The sequence below is a fragment of the Andrena cerasifolii genome, chromosome 6, assembly GCF_050908995.1.
Source record: "Andrena cerasifolii isolate SP2316 chromosome 6, iyAndCera1_principal, whole genome shotgun sequence".
Classification (NCBI taxonomy): domain Eukaryota; kingdom Metazoa; phylum Arthropoda; class Insecta; order Hymenoptera; family Andrenidae; genus Andrena; species Andrena cerasifolii.
In genome coordinates, this window is record NC_135123.1 from 16,572,139 (window position 1) to 16,592,027 (window position 19,889).

General features: G+C 39.4%; 1 protein-coding gene across 7 annotated transcripts in view; it reads left to right on the top strand.

Moving 5' to 3' along the window:
• Positions 1-19,889, top strand: part of Mp (collagen XV/XVIII-type protein multiplexin) — a 325,990-nt gene that overhangs the window by 156,777 nt on the left and 149,324 nt on the right. The window contains exon 2 of one of the 7 annotated variants that reach the window (XM_076813596.1): positions 17,577-19,692. The exons of the other annotated variants lie outside the window; for them this stretch is intronic. Within the exon in view, the coding sequence (XP_076669711.1) occupies positions 19,501-19,692 (192 nt within the window). The 5' untranslated portion in view covers positions 17,577-19,500. The remainder of the gene's footprint in view (positions 1-17,576; positions 19,693-19,889) is intronic. 7 annotated transcript variants of the gene reach the window in all.

Here is a 19,889-nt window from a genome sequence, read left to right on the forward strand (position 1 = left end):
CCACGCCTGGGATTTTTATGAAACTCGAGTGTAATGTAGTTTATGCGAAATTAGGGGGGGTTTAAGTCATCGTTTTGCTGGTTTCGAATTTGTTTCAGAAATACAGGCCATCAAAGTTTGCAATTTTTCATTTTCACAAAAATTCGGTATATGAAGGAATTTTTATCTCTGGAACCGTACGTCACACGGAGTTGGTTCTTCCTTCGTTTTAATCAGGAAAGAGTGGCCTTTGCGACAAAATTTACTTTAGCTATGAAAAATATAAACAAATTCTGTTTTTTTTTTCAAATGTCAATTCAAGTTCACGTTTTAAAAGATCTGAGGGAAATATTGATATATTTTTACTGTGTTTCGGTAACTGGTTGTAGGATATCGATGTTCGGTTCGTGTGGAGAAAGTGAAGGATGATCCCGCGTAGAGCAGCGCGCACGCGAACGCGCAAAATAACAGCGATGGGACTTTAAAATTCGAAACAGTGTGCAATATCGCGGTTCGATATGTACGGTGACGTTCTTATTTATTATTCTGATGTGGCAGCTGTCGATTGGGAAGAATCGAAACATCCAGTTTGCATTATTCAGTGTTCAATTCCATCAATCGAGTCAAACAGCTCGCTCGCGCCCTGTAAACGACTGTATATCAGAATTATGCGACGTGTTTTGAAAGAATGAGTAATTCCTTTGCTAATTCTTTAGTATTTACTGTCTGTAAAATGAATGAATTAGTCTTTGGTGCCGGGCAAACGAATTATTAAGAATATTTTATCGCCATTCAGAGAGACTTTAATTTGTTTACAATACATGTTTTTTAAATTGATTATTTGATGCTGTCATAGCTTGTGTATAATTATCAGAATATCAAACATTATTTTTCGTAGAATAAAATTAACACACGTATCAATTTGTCTGCGTTGGTTATGGAATAGGCATTATTAATGAATACAATTTAATAACAAAGTTATTAATGTATTAATGAACTTTTAATAAGAAAATCTCGAATTATTTCTACCTGTTTTAAAATTCTTAACGATGCAAAATTTATGTATTATTGTAATTAATATGAAAGTTCGAAAGAATTTTATAAATAAAAATTGTGATAATAACTGAACAGAAGATTGAAATTGATGAGGGGGGTGTTAAAAAGTTTGTACTTGCTAATTTTACATAAAATTAGGAAATATAGTTATTCTCTAACAGAATTTTCTTTAAATCCTGTAAATTTTAATGTACAGCAACGTACATGTAAAATTAGAACCTGGGGCAATAAATTTATTACTTATTCGATCAAACATGAAACAACAAGTGAAATAATCAGTAAATGATAAAATGGACGTAATATAAAATCGTAAGTGTGTTTCAATTTTTGTAAAATAGAATATTACCCATTATAGCTTTCTCTGTCAATTTTCAGAGAAGAATAACGAACCCTAATTTCAATACAAAGCTCAAAGGTTCATTTACGTTCAACTACTGAGAAATTGATTATCAATTTAATGAACCATCTATTGTCGACAGTACATCGCTAACAAAACCAATAATTACTCCTAAAACGTTTCATAAATATAAAACGGTCACTGATTTTCTTAATTCCTATTGGACAAGCGGGAAACTGACGTTTCAATCATTTTAATTTCACTCATGTCCCTTACGTGTCTGAAAATTACCCGAATCGTGTCAAGTTGTCGTACAAGTTTCCTGGCAGTCTAACGTTGATACTTTCAATTAAAATTTTTAAATGTTCCTCGTCCATCTTCTTCGCGAACCTGTCCTCCCTTTTACCTTCAAGATTAGTACCACAAGAAATGTTGGAGAGGCAACGTTCATTAGCGCCAGCCTCGTCAAGCGTCAAGTTAATGTTGCATATACAATGGCACTTACATCTGCAAAACGATTAGGTTTGAACTCGTATTTGAAAATAGCACTGCTACCGTATACATTCACTATTAAATCATCTACAAAGTCTCTAAACAAATGAGCCCAAATTATTAACACAATTCTTGGGAATTCTTATAACTGGTCACATTTAGACCATTAACGATAGCTTCTCTACCGGATTAAGAGCTTTAGAGACCCTAAACACTTAAAATATTTTGGGGCCCCTTTATGCAGGGTGGTCACCTCAACGCAATGTACGATTTCTTAGTCATTTCCGAAAATTTGATTAAAAAGTGTTTCTAACAGAAATTAGATTTTAAACTTCAGAAAATTTCTATGGTGCCCCCTTTCTCCTGATGCCCTAAGCACGTGTTTATTTTGCTTATTGGTTAATCCAGCACTATCTTCTTATCAGTCTAATAGTTATAGCACACCAAATTAGAGTTGAAAAAATCGACGCTGAAGTTGAAACGCTCGACGAATAAAAAAATAACTTAAGTTAATACCGTACTTTAAATAATTTTTTATTTAGTTAATGCCCAATTCTACAATGAACACACTAGAGCATCACAATTCCTCATCATTCCACATCAGGTCCAAAGAATTTGAAAGATCCCCTAAAGTCGCTTCTTCCTAAACGAACATAGAACCAGGTAGAACACACTGTGCCTGTATTTTTCAATATGCCACGATACGTTTTAACGTTTAGAGCAAAGGCAGCTGTCGATCCGCAGGGTCTCAGCTGAACGGAAGCGCGAAAACGCACACGCGTGGTTAGTCCGCGCCAGCTTTCTCCGCCCGCGTCCTTCGAGGCTCGAGTGGAATGATAAATTTTTCACACGCCCCGGGGGAGGTACTTAGGCATGGATTTTCAATTATTCGCCGCCGACGGAATGAGTGCAGCGCCGTGGAATCGAGTTACCGCGCGGCGTGACAGCCGCGCCTCGGTTGCGCCCGATAGCCCTGAATAGGGAATCATTGTTAAGTGGATTGTAATTGAATATCGCGTGGGATTCCTCGGCAGAAGTCGTCGAGGGGGCGCGCCACCTGCGAAATAGGCTTTTTCCCGCTCGGGAGGACTTGACGGCCCCGTTGTCCGTCGTTGTCGGAGGGCGTAATGGAGAATTTGTTCGTCGACGGAATTCTTTTTATTCGCGCGGTCATTGTTGTTCGACGTCGCCCAACGAGTATTTTCACCCCTGGCTCGCGCGGATTCAGGATGCGGCTTGATACGACACGGCCGACCAATGACGGACTCGATCACTGACACTGTCTGGTGATAATATGGGGACACAAGGCGGGGAGACAATACAGTGTTTGGCAAATATTTAATTGCCTCGGCGAGTATATTTGCTGATGATTGAATAATGTGCGTGGAGGGCAAATGCGAGTGTAGGTGTTTATCGCGGTGGCGGTGGTATGATAATCTTCTGGAGCTTTTATCTGCTTTTTCTGAATCACTGTTAATGGGTTTCTCGCGAAGGGGCGAGAAGAACGTGGCAGTTTAGTGCTGGTTTTAATGTATTGGTCTGGGAACGGGATACAGTAAATGTATTGTGCTTCTTTTTCCTTTCACTTGCAATTAATCTTTTTTACGTGTTTGATATGTTTAGGCACTGCTCGTTTTATCAAATGGTTATTGATGCGTAAAATCTACTACAATTTATCTGATTTTTCTGTACACATAACAAGATATACGAGATGTAGTATAAAATAACCACCGGAGGTATCACGTTCGTTTTCATATTACTGACAGTGTCTTCTCGCTTTAACGAGTATTTAATATCACGACAATTTGTAATTTGATTTCACATTACTTCACTTACTTACTTCATTCCTTTCAAAAAGGTTACTCTTCGATCTTCTTGGCTAAACTAATTGCAATTCGACAGGCAATGAAATGTGCTTTGACTGAAACTGAGAGTCACTAGGGATTACATTATTATTATAGAGGGAAATTACAATCAATAGCTTTCTCTTCTATTTAAACGATCACTCTCGATCGCGTAGCTATTAATATGTCTCCCAGAATGCTTCAAACTATCAGTGTAATAGAGGGATTACTCACAGATTGAATAACTCGAACCTGATGATAATAACGTTGGCTCGGTCAACTTTCGTACAATGAGAATTCCCAATTGTCAAGCTTCAGATTGCTTTGAACGCTGTTGCATGTAAAACGGGCACAGATGCATGCCATATTTAATTGGAATCGAATATCATTGGTGCATACGATTCGTCCGGAGTTACAAAATGGAATATGCGTTGTTTTGTAGGGATATTTGGTTGAAAGCGAACTCAATATACAATCTACCATAAATACGTGGCTGTAGCCTTCATGACGTTATTCATATATGGGATGTTCAAACAGCTGGGGATCGAAAAATCATATATGGAATATGGAGATTTTCAGATCGGAACCTTCCATTTGAAAGATTAAATATTTTATTCACGGTTGTATTTTATTTCTGCACGTAATCGTCAGATTCTCAGCAGATTGAAAAGGAATTCTGTATTTTTCGACACTTGTTATCACTTTTTCCATCGAAAGCATGGTGAAAATATGCGGACACTAAAACACAAAATGGAGAAATGTGGTACAAGGGAAGAATATGTTACATTTAATAATTACAATACATAATTTGCAATGTTTCTTGTAACTCTTAATTTTTCTGTGCATTCCTTTGAAGAATAATGTCATTTGAAACGATAATGTCACATTAACACTTCTAATGACACCTACTTAAACTTACCTGAGACAGGAAAAAGGTTTTGGTTACTAATTATTGAAATGAAGAAAGCGTGTTCAATTACTTAATCTTTCTTTTACATTCGTCTAACGATTTCCATTTAATTAGCCAAATTATTTTCGAAACAAAAAGAAATTCACATTACCCTGAATCAAAAGGAGACACCCACCTCCTTCACACTTAACACATCATCTCTCACCCCTGAGATCTGATAACACATTGTAACTTTGCGATTTTTTGGGGGGGAACTTGAAGACTTTTTTAAATCAACGGTTCTGTATTCGGTAGTATTTATTCTAAAATTCATGTAGTATTTTTTGCAATGCAATATATAAATAAGTAAAGAAATTGTGGGCGATCTCCCGGCAGAATTTTTTTAAAGCACTTTACGGTGAACACTGCAGCTTTGACCTGGTTTATCAGAAATAAAAAATTCGACCAATTTTACTTAGTATATTAAATTATCTACTGCCCGATCGAATAATTTAGAATTATTTTCTTGCAACTATAGTACAAACGTAATGCATATAATAATAAGAAAATTACGAAATCAGCATAAATGGGGCCATGAGCAGAAAATGGGACATTCACCTTACACGATGTTGACAATTATTATTATTATTTCTATAGTATCATACTACTGTATATTTATCATTTATTACTCAACTCTAATTTGACTAACATAGTTGGTTACGAGCTACCTTAATTTATAAAAACCCTGCATCGTTCAAAGGACAATATTAAATCCCCGAATTTAAAAAATACAATTCTCTTTCCATGCCACCTATTAATTTCTCTACTACCTTATTAATCTGATTAATATGAGAACGAATCCTGCCGTCGCACGAATCTCTTGTTCTCGCCATTATGTCCCCTAGTCAGCTCACATAATAGACGCTTTATCGCAGTGGTTTAACGAAAGAAAGTGCAGTGGCTGCCGTGCTCTCATCTCACGGAGCCGATAAGCGAAATCAGGAGATACAGAAGTCCAATTGGAAAACTTCACCCCGAGAGGTAGACGCGACAGAATTTCCAGCTGGGGCCAGACGGCAACGGTATTAGCTATACGGGCATTTAGGTTTAGCCTGCGATGGCGGAACGCTTAGAACCGCACGGTCATGTGCTCGGCCATTTCAGAGTTCACAGGATGCTGAACGCATTCATGTCGAAAAGTGCATTATACCGAGAACAGCGGCTCGTAGCTGACGGTTTCCCGAAGTTCCAACTGGAACGTAACCTCGTTTAACTTACAAGATATAACGTTCCACTCGGAGTTATCAATTAGGACGAACATGAATTCATGGTTTTTCCTCTGACGTTGCGCCTGTCGAGACAGTACCTTCGGCTCCCGCTGCGAAACGGTTACGGCACCTTTCGCGGAACTTTAGATACGATTCAACTATGTGCCTTTTCAACGCAACTGAATTGCAACTACATTTTGTATTAATTTCAGTTGCCCAGTGGGGTAATGCGTTGACTGTTACGGGGGTTCGTCGATATTTGAAACACGCAGCTTTTTTTTATGAAATGTTTATTGTAAATAAATCCTCAGATTTGTAAAATTGTGGATAACGTTAGTGCCACTAGGAATAGCGTAAACGTGTTGAAGTAAAAACAGGGTAGCGGTCAACATGGTATAATATGAGAGAGGAGATGCGACAAGTGGTGTGCAATGAAGGCAATTATAGTCGAATCTATTTTCGATTATGTTAACAATAACTTCCCCATATAGTTATTTTGTGTATTAATAAAAGACTTGTCGATTGAGTCACACAAGTACCTTCTTTTAAGTTTTTAATCCCAACTTAAATTGGCAGATTATTTTACATTCGTTTGAAAAATTGTATTTTTAATCTTCATTTCATTAAAAGTCCTATTTGTCACTGTTTTGATTTCGCACAAACGAGTTCAACGAAATTAAACGAATTAACTTTTCAAACAACTTTCAACATCATGTAAACGAAACCTTGTGCCACGTGTGTCAATATTATTAAATAAAATCACTTTTCGAACCGGCGTCAAATGTGTTTACTCAACGCTACGCAAATGTTATCCAAAGTTATCGCTGTGATTCTACATTGAAGGGTAAATGACAGTTTTATACCTGTATAAATATTATGTATATGTATGTACTTTTTCGCGACTGAAACATATCGGGGAGTGTATTTTACACATCCCCACTTCTATTGTTTACTGGCTCGTAAAATCCGCTTAAAAAGCAACAGAATCATAATTCTTTTTTATTCATCAAACAATGCATATCTATTCATGTCTCGTTTTCCCTTTTATAATTCCTCTGTATAGTAATTGAACCTAGTTATGCAGAAAGCTACCAACTCTCACTATGAAAAAAAGTAGTTAAACGCAGTACGGATCCCATAATTTTGTGATCTTTATTTTGCAAAAAATTACCAATCCATAGAGCAACTTTTACATTACACGATAATTAAATTTACTAATCCGTAGTTCCATGTTAGGCTTAAAAAACGAAAGCTACAGAAAATTTAAAATAATATTAATTATACTACTCAATATTAAATAGCCCATTAAAAAACATTGTAAAACAATAACAAGTGCAAACAATATACCCAATAAAAATTAATAAGCTACTTTTCTTTAATAATTTAAATCTGCAAACTACTCAGTTTCTGATCATCATAACTACGCCCAATTTGCATTGCATCTACTTAATTCCTTCCAAATTTTCTGGTATTTCTTACTTGTTTCACTCCTATACTCGTTTAATATATCTGTTTCCGATTCTTTATTCATCTCGTTTCCATTTACTACATAGCTCCCCTTCTCTACGTGCCCATTCTCCCTGATACCCTGCCACCTTCACTTTCTATACCAACAGAACCGCGATTTTCCTGTAATTTCGCGGCAAATAACCACAATACACTGCGGCGCCGCAGGTCGAGCATTCGAGTGTAACATTTCACTCGCGTCCAAATTCAAATCCCTCGATCTACAGACGAAAAGTTGTGCGTTAACGTATTGAAACGTGTACAGATAATCCACGGGACATTACATACGCATACCTATTTGTATTTATTTATAAAAACATCACCTGGCTTTCAATTAGACCCTAACGATCCACAGGTACCTATAAAAGGCAGCAAACCTGCCTCCGTTAATAAGATTACATTAACATAATGATAATTTATTCATATTACATCAATGTAAATGCAGCAGTATGGGGCGAACCTAAATATGAAAATCCCTCTAACTAAATATAATCCAAATGTCCATTATCATTTTGCAGTCTGAGCGTTTCCGATATAATTAATTAGAGTACAGTGTTACGACTTCTGGATTGCGTTATTTAATTGTTAAGCAGTTAGATGACGTCCACAGTACTGTTTCCAAGGGTCACATTGAAAATGAAGTTTCGAGGGTACGTAGAGAATGTAGAGCAAACAGCTGAGATGCATGGGAGAGTAGCTGAGTGGTACAAGTCGGAGATTTGTGACGGAATAAAACATAAACTTCCCCCCCATATGTTTCTCGGTTTGGCCATTGCCATTGTCAAATTGGCAAGTGATGATTGTCCAAATGGTATTCAATGAGAAAGCCAAGAAAACAGTAATTATTAACGCAAGGAATTTTATAACTATCCCCTGTAGTTACAACATGGTAAAATATCCGACAGAAAACTCGAAGCTTCAATAGCGTGATAGTTGAATTATTTTCACTTAACTTCCTCGTGTGATGCCTGATATTTAAATATTGTGGTCTGGAAGTTGCATTCCTACATCTCAGCTGCCTTGGCAAAGAAACCTAAGACGTGCAAACTACAAACTGGTAAATGGCCATCAAGTGTTTTCAGCGAACTTATGTTCTTTTATTTGTCCCTGATTTTTGGTCCACTTTCTATATGCACGTAAGAATTATCGTGTTTTTTTAACCCTGAAACTGAAACCTCAGGCACACGTTTGCCACGAATGAAATTACTCGCGTTTACACGGGGGTTGTAGTTAAACGAAGTTTCGAGTGGAACTTATATTTGATGGAAAGAGCAGAGTTTAGATCTGTTGGGCGTAAAGCTTCGTGAATCGGTTAGATTCGATCAAACGCACGCGATAAAGGTTAACTGAATGAAGGGTGCACATGGCGACAGCACTCGTGTTTGGTGCTATGTATGTATCGAGTATCTCCCAACGGAACGTGGGAACGAAAAAGGGGCGCGCTTTGAAAGCAAAAATCAGGCTCGGGCCTGTACAAACGTTCGGGTTAACATGATTGAACCTTGGGTTTGGAAAACAACGATTTCGAACTACGGAAAAAAACTATGGAGGGGACTTAATTCGCAGAGAATATTACTGGCATTTTTTGTACTTAAAATTATTAGAATTAAGCGTGATGTTATTGAGTTATGAGAAAGCAAGGATGAAAGGTTAGATTTAATATTGAAAAATACAGGGTGAAGTAAAATTCGTGGTATGGATAGGAAGGGGGCGATTGTAAACCTCGAAATAAATCGAAATTTCAGAATAAGAGTTTCTGAACGAGGCTATTCTTTTAAGGGGTTATATCTAATCAGGCGGCCAAAAAGAGGCGAATGTTTGTGATTTTTTTTTGAAAAAGCGGAAGCATATATTCTTACAGAACATTTGGCACTTAAAAGAGCAACATTTAAAGAACGATTGGTAATTTTTTCGTAGAAAAATATTTACGTTTATAATAAAGTAACAACCGACATCCCAAAAGCCTTTTTTAAAAATTTGTTTTTGCGCTGAGCACTGCCATTCGGAATCAGATTATTTAAAATCAAAAAACAAAAACGATTTCGTTAATATATTAATGCATCTTCCGATTGACGGAGAGAATTTTCCGAAATATTAATTTAAACCAAAATGGCGGCTATTTAAAGTTGAAATCCTGATTTTTTCGTGCAAAAATCAGGAGGAAAAAATCAGGATTTCTTTTCGGCCGCCTGACTAGGTATAACCCCTTAAACAAATCGATTTTCAGGGATAAAATCGCCCACACTCGATTTTCTGCAAGATGAAGCCTTGTTTGGGAAAGGTTTTCTGCAATTTCTATTTACTTTGAAATATAGAATCACCTTCTTCCTAACTGTACCATGAATTTTGCCATGCTCTTCATATTATTTCTTTTAATCAATAAGATCTGTGTTCACTATGAAATTCTCTGTAGTTCTTAAAATTAGCTTCAATCAGCTGTTAGACTGTTCTTACTTTCAACAATTAATTACGTATTTCCCCTATTCTTTCTTCGTAATTCGTCATTGCAACACGAATGAAAATTTCATTGAGGGAATCTGATGATTGAAATTTCTTGTACAGAACTCTTTAAACGCGCGAAAGCTCGCCCATGGCAATTGCAATCATCATGTTCAGGTTTTACACGCGCAAATTTAATAGGAACTTCCTGTCGCGAACGTGAATTTTCTGCATTTTACTTCGAGCACCTATACGTCGTGATTATAATTTCGTGTCATTAAAATTGCAATCCACGAGCAGCTTAAACGTTATGACGTTTGTGTTTTAATTTATCATTCCGAATAATAATAACGCTTTTATTAAGAAAATAGCCGTACAATCATCATCACGATTGTAATTACCCCACAAAACGGTTGCAACGAGTATAAATAAACACACGGGATATGGATTTACATTATTTCAGCGAGAATGTGCTTTTGCGTTTTGCACTGTAAAATGTCATGAATGATTATTGAAATTACAACGCGAGGTGCAAGTGGAACTGGAAATGGGCAATTTTACCCTACCCATTAACAGTCTTTTTTCTACTGCGATGATGGAAATTACAGTAACTAGATTCTTCAATAATTTAATAAGTAATTTACAATAATGCAGGGAAGGTTATTTCGAAATTCTTTGAAATATGTTTTTGTAGTATTGCCAATTTATTATTTCTAAAGTAACTTTAACTTGCTTGCATACCGAGTTTCAAACGACACTTGGACTGCTCGGCTGCGCCAATTTTATCTTCCTCCAATTCCGTTCCTCGATCCAACGTTAGATTGTTTATCTCCGAATAGGCAATCCGACCGAAAACCAAATCGGTCCAAAAGAGATTGTCAAGCTTTTTCCAGCCCACATTCGACTGTCGAACTTTTGAAATGGAATTCTTCCCGCGAGACTCGAGGCGGTCCGACGATGGTAAACACCACAGATAACGACGAAAAAAGCTTTCCCCGATCACGATGTTTTTTTCGATAACGCGACTAGATCGACCTCGTTCGAACTTTTCAATTTCCGCGGGGTTACACGTCGGCGTCGACTACTCTCTGAAAGAGTAAGGAGCCGCGAAACGAGGCGAAAAAAGCTTGACACCGAAAGGCGAATATCGTGTCCACGGACAAAGCCTCCAATGGGACAAAATTATAATACTTCGGGGAGAACTCGCAATCAATTAGAAAAAAATTGCTCTCAGGGGGTAGCAGAAGAAGAATCTCTTTTCCTTGAACTATCCACTTAAGAATCATAGGAGGCATAAAATTATTTATGCATTTCTAAAGACCATTCCAAAGTGAACTCAAAATTAATTTAAAAAAAAGAATTTATTTTCATCAACTGTCTAGTCGAAAATCGCGCGAGAAACAAACTCACTTACCTATTTCGAGAGAACTCAAAGTTAATTAAAAAAGAACAATTCCATTTCCTCAACTGCCCACTGACCAATCGCGAAAGAAACCAAACTTTCTTCATACCGAGCTGCCAATTTCTTTCTCGCTAAGAGGTAAACACTAACGGTCTCTCTTCCCACAACGTCCACCCCCAAAATTCACCTCCTTCGGTGGCTGGTGAGACGAGGGAAAGTAAATGTCTCTGGGAATCGACGGCCCCTTTTCGGGGTCATGCTCGATGCCCAGGTCACGAATTTTCCCTCTCGTCTTCGCTCTGCGGCTGTCTGCTGGGCCGCCTTAATTAAGCCAGGCATTAGTCGACGCTTGCCGAAATTATTTCGGCCGGTCCGCCCGTGCCACCGACACACACCATTTTAATTTGCAACGATTAAAACTGCCGTATCGCGGGGGCGCAATAATTGTTACAGTTAAGGGGACGTCACGTACGCGTTTAGTAGGGCGTTGAAATTTTTTTTTTATTTCGCGAGACGGTTGCTCGGGAAGATGGGAATTGCAGCTACCTGGGGGGCGTATTGAATGTTGGTGGACTGAAGTTAACGATTTAATTCGTTTCTCTTTGTTTTATGGGGAGAAATTGTTCATTGTGGTGCAATGCGTTGTACGTCGAGGGAGGTTCGTTGGCGCGATGGGGAGAAATTTTAATTCTATAGAAGTGAGCGGCAATGCTGAAATGTGGAGCAAGTTTCTGTTGAATAAGGAAGTGTGTGGAGAATTGTGGAAGGTAGGAGTGTTTGATGATGGGGAGGGGGGATTATTGTGTGAAATTAGAAAGCATAATTTTTAGCAGCAAGGAAACCAACAGTTTTTTTTTAGAGTGTTCGTCGAAACTGTTTTCTCGTATGGTGACACATGTTTGCATCAATTATGAATTGTTGCGAGGAATTGCGACAGAAATATTTAGGACAGTATAAAGCTGTATAAAAATCTGGAATAACTCTCCTTTCTTATATTTTATGGAAACAGTATACAAATTCCTTTCCTGAAAACCAAAGCTTTAAAAAATTATTAAGAAGATTAAGATGTTTTACGATAAAAAAATTCAGAAAGTATGTTCTTTTCAAGAAATAAAACGATACTGGTCTCGACACCTTTTCAGACATCTATAGGTGAATAACAAAAGTGGGTGAAAAATAGTGCAAAATTTCTGACTGAAATAAAAAAAGCACTGAAATCTCAGGCAAAGAATATCACAAACAGCTTAAATTCGATAAAATGAAACACCCTTCTTACTAAATGATCCTAATTAATTGGCCTTCAAAATTAATTGCCACTACATACAGAAGTGGGATACGATTTTTACAATACGAAACTTCCAATTAGCTACAATTTGACGACAGAGTAAACATCACTTGGTGATAAGTTAAAATTCACTTTAGAGTACGAAGGTGCGCAGAGGCCGTTTATTTCTTTGCTCGTCGAAACAGTAGTAAAATCGTTCTGATTTGCACGAGCGGAAAACGCTGACTTCTCTCCTTATTTCTGCCCGTTTCTTTTTTGTTCCCCTTCCGCGCCTCTCCATCCTCCGCTCTGGCGGAAAATAAATTCGCGGGCGCAATACGTGAAAATTACTCGTCCCATTTCCATTCTCTGGCACAGCGAAATTTATTAGCAGAGCCGAGTGAATGCGTTTATTTCTCGCGCCTGGTCCAGAATCGACTCGGAACTCGCTTCCACGGAGAAAATAAATGATCTCTAAGATCGTCTCTTTCAAAATGACGCTTGTCGAGTAGCGTAATATAATATTCTGTTCCTATCGCATTTTATTTCTTCCCTCGTATCAATGATATGGAGGAATCTCGACATTCCATTTATTTCCTCATACGTTTGTTAGAGGAGAATAAGGTAATAATACTTATGAAACAATTTATACAACTTATATGAAGCAAATATAAGTTATTAAAAGATCTGTGTCAATTACGTTTCAGTCTGTGATTATATTTTTAAATACATCTCTGAACGATAGTCTGTGTGAATATTTTAGAGGGATAAGTGGTTGGAAAGTTTAATGCGAGTGAAGTGGTACATGAAATTAATGTGTGATCCGTTCTGAGAGTTAATAAGAAGTTTTAAAAGTAACAAATTAATAGTGAACTTGAAAAGTTTTACGATCTCAGGATTTTTATCATAATCCATAAACTGCAAGCTCCCACGAAAACTTCATCCTTTCTTCCTCGAAAGCTTTTGCCCCCAAAAATTCATACACTTTGATAAGCTTCAAATCAACATCTTAAATAGGTTTCATTATACGCGCGTTGACACTGTACTACCCTCTTGAATATCCGTAGCGACCAACCCTAAGAGAAAAGTCAGGGGATTACCGATACCCGAGACGAGGGGCATCAACGTTGCAAAACAAACTCCAGTGAAATGCATGTGGATCACGTTCGTTCAAAGAGACGCGACTTTTTCGAGGGAAAAAGACGGGGCGCAAGCACGTGCATGCCCCCCGCGCTTGAATGACGAGCAACGAGGAAAGGAGGGCGAGAGAAGTGGGAATCCCGTATAACGAGGAACGGCTCCTTTCGCGTTTGTTTCGGCTGTGATTCGCCTTTTATGAACTTTGCCGACCTTTCCCTAGCACGAAACGAGCTGCCACGAGGATATTCCTCGGAAAGAAGCCCCCCAGGCCCGCGGAAAATAGTTAAAATTCGGAGTGGAGGGTGAGGGCCAGCCGTGAGGCAGAAACGCTACGAGGGGATGGAAATCGTATGAAGTTTTCGCTGTTTACCCTCGCGAAGTCGAGGCAGAGGGACGCTGAACAAATCGCGCACGGATGAAACGTTTATGCCGGTGCTTCTTTGTTTAGTTTTTTTTTTTATTATTATTATCGTGGGAAATGAATTAAGTGGAGGAAATCCGTCGTGGTCATGCAGACACTTGCGAGGGAATTGCTGGTGGGAAGAGCACGAAACGGATCCACCTTGGATCATGTTTATAAAAAGTGGCAGAGAATCCGTGTTTTAGAGGAGACACGTTCATTTGTATACCTCTCGGCGTGATTTATCTACTGTTTGAATTTTTCCGAATTCGTCGTCAGACCTGCGACGTAGCCTCTTGGGGACTGGAACGTGGAATCACTTCTATATCTTTTGTTGGAGGAAGTTTAACAGGGGGATTCAGTTTTACTGTGAGTCGAGTATTTGAAAATGTGAACTTTTAGATAGATTGAATTTGTGAGTTGATTTTAACTTCAGTTTCAAGTAAACTTAATTTCAAGTTCAATTTTGTGAGCTAATATTACAGACGTGCATAACGTTAAATAACCTTTGTCCGTTTGGGAGTGTTTTTAATTTATTAGGTGAGTTAGTTAATATTTAATGGAACCAAATTTTGATTAAATTAAGGGGGTGGGGAAGTGACAAGCAAAGGGATGGAAGTAACATGGAAATTCCATTACAGGGTGAAGTATCTTCAAATATTGATTTTCAAATTTTAATTACATGGATCAATGGAGGGAAAGCATTGAGTAGAAAATTCGAACGTGTAATTGTAGCTTAAAGCATAAAGACAGCACAGATTTCAGATTATAAACTCTATCGAATCAAGCTATTTCCTCGGATAGCATTAATTATAAACCACGTGGAAGTGATGAATCAAATTCACACGTAGATTGAAAATGCACTTTAAAATCTAAATCTAATTCTGCAATAATATTCCCCATTTTCAACGTACATATCTGAGATTTCTTCTCGGTGTGATGCAAAATTTATTACAATTTCAGTGGTAAAATTGAATATTCCACTGAAAACGAATATTAGAATCTCTTGAATCAGATGCATTAATGAGTATCGCCTCCGTTAGTCGTCGTTATCCTCATCGATTATGCGGAAAACTTCTTCATTCTTCCTAATCATCGTTTGTCGCGAAATAGTCCGAATAAATGTGAAACAGTATTCGCCTGCGTCAGTTTATTCGCGTGAAATTTTGCAGCCAGATTCCCTCCCTCTAAACGATGAATTGTAGTAGATTATCCTTTGTGGCGTTAACTTATGCTTCCCATTTTTCTGTTCTAAAATTCCAGGGGGTCTTATTTTCAAGGCAATTTTTCGAAATTCATCAGCTTCTATGTGATATTCTCGAAGTAAATAAACCAGCTTTTCGGTATGCCTCGATTGTTACTTTTCTGTGATTTTATAGATACATAGTTCTAATTAGCTACCACTTTCATTCGCGTTTCTTTGAAACTTCGAAGCAAACAAAATCCTGAAACAAAATTTCCCCTTCAAGCCGCAGGAAAATCGTCCTCGCTCAAACTATTCAGATCTACCATCTACAACAAAATTCCTCAAGGGAACAGGCACCATCGTCTCGTCCCCTCGCGAACTGTAGAACTGGGAAACGCTGAATTCTTGCTACTCCGGGCATGGATGGAAACGAATCGACGCATACCACATTCGCCCGGATCCCCCGAAGCTGGAACAGCCTAATGCGTTCCTCATTTTCATTATCGTCCTCCGATATCGGCCACAGGCAGCATTAGCATCCGCGTCCGCATTCGCTGCGCGTTTTAGCGTGTAAAATGAAAATAGCGCTCTCGTGGTGGCGGGCAGAGTTGCCTGGATGAAAATGCTGTTACCTGGGTGCCACGATAACCAGAGGAGGGCGAGAGAATTGATCCCGGTGTTTAAGATCCTTGAGCCTTCTAGCATGCTCCCGCGTCGCCATTTCGCTTTTCGTTCCTTCGTGTTTCTTCGCCCTCAGAAGAATCGAAAAACGCAGGGATTTTATCGCGTAACTCCTGCTCGATGTAAAATGGTAGTTTCTTCGAACTTCATAGACACCTTTGGATGATTTAACGATCACTGTCTGTGTGTGTGCGTGTGGGGATGTTTTATTGTTCGGAGGATATGTCTTTTTGGGGGTTGTAGAAAAAATATATATATTTTTACTTTTGTAGTAAATGAAAATTAAAAATTTGTGTATAAGGATTCTCTACTTTTGGTTCTATGCTCTTTCATTGGGTATTTTGTAATGTGCTTTAAATATTATCTTCTTCAATTATAATTACCTGTCAAAGCAAATTAACTTATCCAATTTTACGACTAGCAGTACACTTGAAATGTCTGAAATTCGTGACAGTATCCTTGTGTTTTGTGTGAGTGAAAAAGTGGGAGAATTTAGAGTATTTGTACTTAGTTGAGTGTCACAATTCTTATCGCATTCGTAGCTTACGAATCGTAGGCAATGTTGCAAAATTTATTGTTTCACGCCTGGGGATGCTTATTAGCAACTTGGTGTGAAAGAAGAAGAATTTTTAAACTTTATACTGTAATATCGAGCGACTTTATCAGCCACATTGAAAAAGTTATCAGCCCTATCGGAGTTATCGAACTCAAAACTATTGAACTATAATTTTGATTGATCGGCACAGAATGGCCAGACCATTCTCGATGCAATTAAATTCTCGTCCCACTATAATTTATGTCGGTGCTGAAGTTCCGTAAAGTACGAGCGATCTATCAAATTATACTGTCTCATTATTTTCTTCCGATGCCAGGCGTCGAAGTTTCAATCCGTAAATGGAAAATTAATTGGATTATGGTTAATACAAATTTCCGTGGAAACCAGTATACACATTATAATCACAAATGTGAAATAAAGTACTCTCTGCCCATAAATAAATTCGTGTAGCCCACTTTTCTCTACAATTTTAACTACATTACTAAAAAATAGAGAAATCAGATCTTACCAGTTTTTAAAATATCAGGTAAAACACATTAATATACGAAGAACGTAACGTGGAATCTCAACAAATTTTTGTCATAGTAAAATTACAAAATTCTTGTCTTCTAATATACTCCATTTCTTCTACATTATCATATGTATGAAATCTCTATGTTCATAAGGAACTCCTCTTCTGTCTCCTTGTTCTTTATGTTACTAAAGTTACTGTGCAAGAAACTTCATTACAGTTCCACTGAATATTATATTCTAATCTCGTGTGATCAATTTTCTTCCTTACCTTTTCACATTTTAATGTGACAAGATAACAAAAATAGAAGGTAGGATACCATAGTGAGGGAGAAAGAATAATGAGAGAAAGAGAGAGAAGCAGAATTTTACACGAAACGAAACCAAAAGTGCCCTTTATTTCTTCTTCACTTATATTATACATTCAATATTGTTCTTCCACCATGGGACCTCACAGATCTCAGCCACCGTTGAAATCTCCATTCACCCCTTCGATCGCAACCCATCGATGGTCACATTCTTCAACGTTTCCCTCTCCGCGTCGCAGAATCTGCCAGAAACTTCGCTCGAATCCCCGCAATTGTTACGAACAGAAAATTCGTGACTTCTTCTTTTCGTGACATCCAGGAAGACGACTTCCCTCCGCGATTAGAGGACGCCTGAATCCGCTTGGTCGCCGCAGCGCAGTCGTGAGGCGTGGCGAAACGGGAACGACGATCGTGGCAAAGGGTGGATCGACGGGAAAAATCGTCGGGACAGAAGGAGCCCTTCGAGCCCGAGCACCTTTCCAGATCCGTTTGGGGGCCACATTAAACGAATCCCTGAAGAGGAACGCCTCGGCCGGAATATCTCGTTGTTGGAACAATTCCGCGGAGGAGTTCATTGTTGATTATTCAGACGAATTTATCGCGACTCGTTGTTGTTGACCCATCGCGGCTGTTAAACTTGTTGATCAGCGCGAGTGCACATCGGGTGTCCGAGAAGAAGGCGTCGCCGAAGGTCTCCCCGGGCACGGAAAGGAAACTTTCAGAGGAAAGATTCTACTCGTCAAACTCCGCAGGACGCCCCGATCTTTCCCTGAAATTAAGTTTTCTACGGAGTCGTTGCGCGAAGCTTCCTGCTTAAACAAGGGAGCAATGTTGCGGAGGTGAGGGGCAGGGATTTTGTTCATTCCGTTCGCGAAGCACCTCCAAAGGCTGTCGAAATTGCACGAATACAGGGTACTCGGATGGAAGGTGCTACCGAAGGTTCCCTTGGTGCAACGGAGAACGGGATTGACGAAGGACGAGTGGAAATAAGCTTTCTAACTACGCGCGCTCAAGTCCAAGTCTTTCCCCTGTATAAAATTCACGCGATAAAGAAAACACTGGGCTCCGACAGTTGAACGAATATCCTGCCACGGAAACAGGGAACAATGGTTTGGAAATTGCACAGTGCCTCGGTATCAGAAAGCTGCCGCGCGAAATGAGCAAGGAGCCAGGCGTCGGCGTGAAGTGAAATCTCAGCGGAAGGAGGCACGCGGGTGAAAGATATCATCGTTTGGGAAGCTGTGATACCCGCTGAGAGATCGTCTAAAGGGGCGGCGAAACTTGGCGTTGATACCGAATCCGTTAATCAGTGCGAGTGTATAACCGGTGTCTCTGGAAAACGCGCCGCGAACCTACTGCGGAAGACACTCGCGAGGGTGGGGGAGGACATTAAGAAATTCCAGGAAGACCGAGCTTCCCGCGTGAAAGTTCCTCGAGAGTGTTAAACTTGTTGACCCGCCCGAGCCCGTGGCGGTTGCACGTAGGGGCGAGTTGCGCCGAGAGGGACCGCCCAGCGGGGAAGTAATACTCCCGAGAAATTCACCGAGATTCGCCCGTAAATTCGCCGAAAGCGAAACCAGACGCGGGGAACGCGAGATCGAAATCTCGCGTCTGGAAGTCAAATCGAACGTATCCGCGAAGCTAATCAGCCGGGGTGGTATCTGCTGCCGTGTCTGAACCCTCCCCGAGGAGAGCTCCGGGCACATCCAGCAGGCTGTTGCGTAAAATCTACGGCGAAGTCGAAGGGTGGGTTCTGATGATCTAAGGATCTAATGATCGGTCAGTTCGAAAGGCCCCAAGAACCAGTCACCCAGTGCCAGATGACTTTAAGGAGGGTGCACGAGGACTCGGCTGACACGTCGTCGATATTCGAGTACGAGGACGTGATAAAGTTATAATAACACCGGGGAGCCTTAGTTGAGGAATCGTTTTTCCACGGTCTCGTGTAGCCGTTTCAGAGGAATATTGTAAGTTAACCCTCACACCTGACTTACCCCTAAATTGCAGAGAGAAAGATCTATATATATATATATATATATATACACAGACATATATATATTCATATACCAAGACATATGTATACAGAAATGATATATTGATGTTAATCGGAGTTATTGATTGATCGATAGTTTTCTTGTTCGTCGTTTATCGGTGGGGGAGTGTGTTTGTGTGCTCGCCGGTGATAGAACTGTTGACTCTTATTCCCGCGGGAGGGGGGACGCTTTAAGCACACAGGTGGAAACATGGCGATGGTAATATCGCCCCGTAGCAAAATCGTGACTCTGTCGTTGTTGATCGGGATCATTACGGTGGTGGCGTTGATAATCACGGGCGTGGTCGGGCTATGGCACAAGAGCGAGAAACCGACGAAGCCTGGCGCGAAGGTGGTCAGCAGCAAGCTGCAGCAGATCACTGGATACACCGCCACGAAACACGTGAGTAGAACATTTTATGAGGTATTCGACAGGTTTTCGATTTTCTTAAATCGGCTGCAAAATCGTGGCACGGCTTGTCTGGTACGTATATTACGAGAGGAAGTCGGATAAATAAGGTTCCCTGATGCTAATTACACAGTTCGGAAAAATTTAACTTTTTTCGGACTTGTCACATTCAATAGCCGTTTCTTACAGGT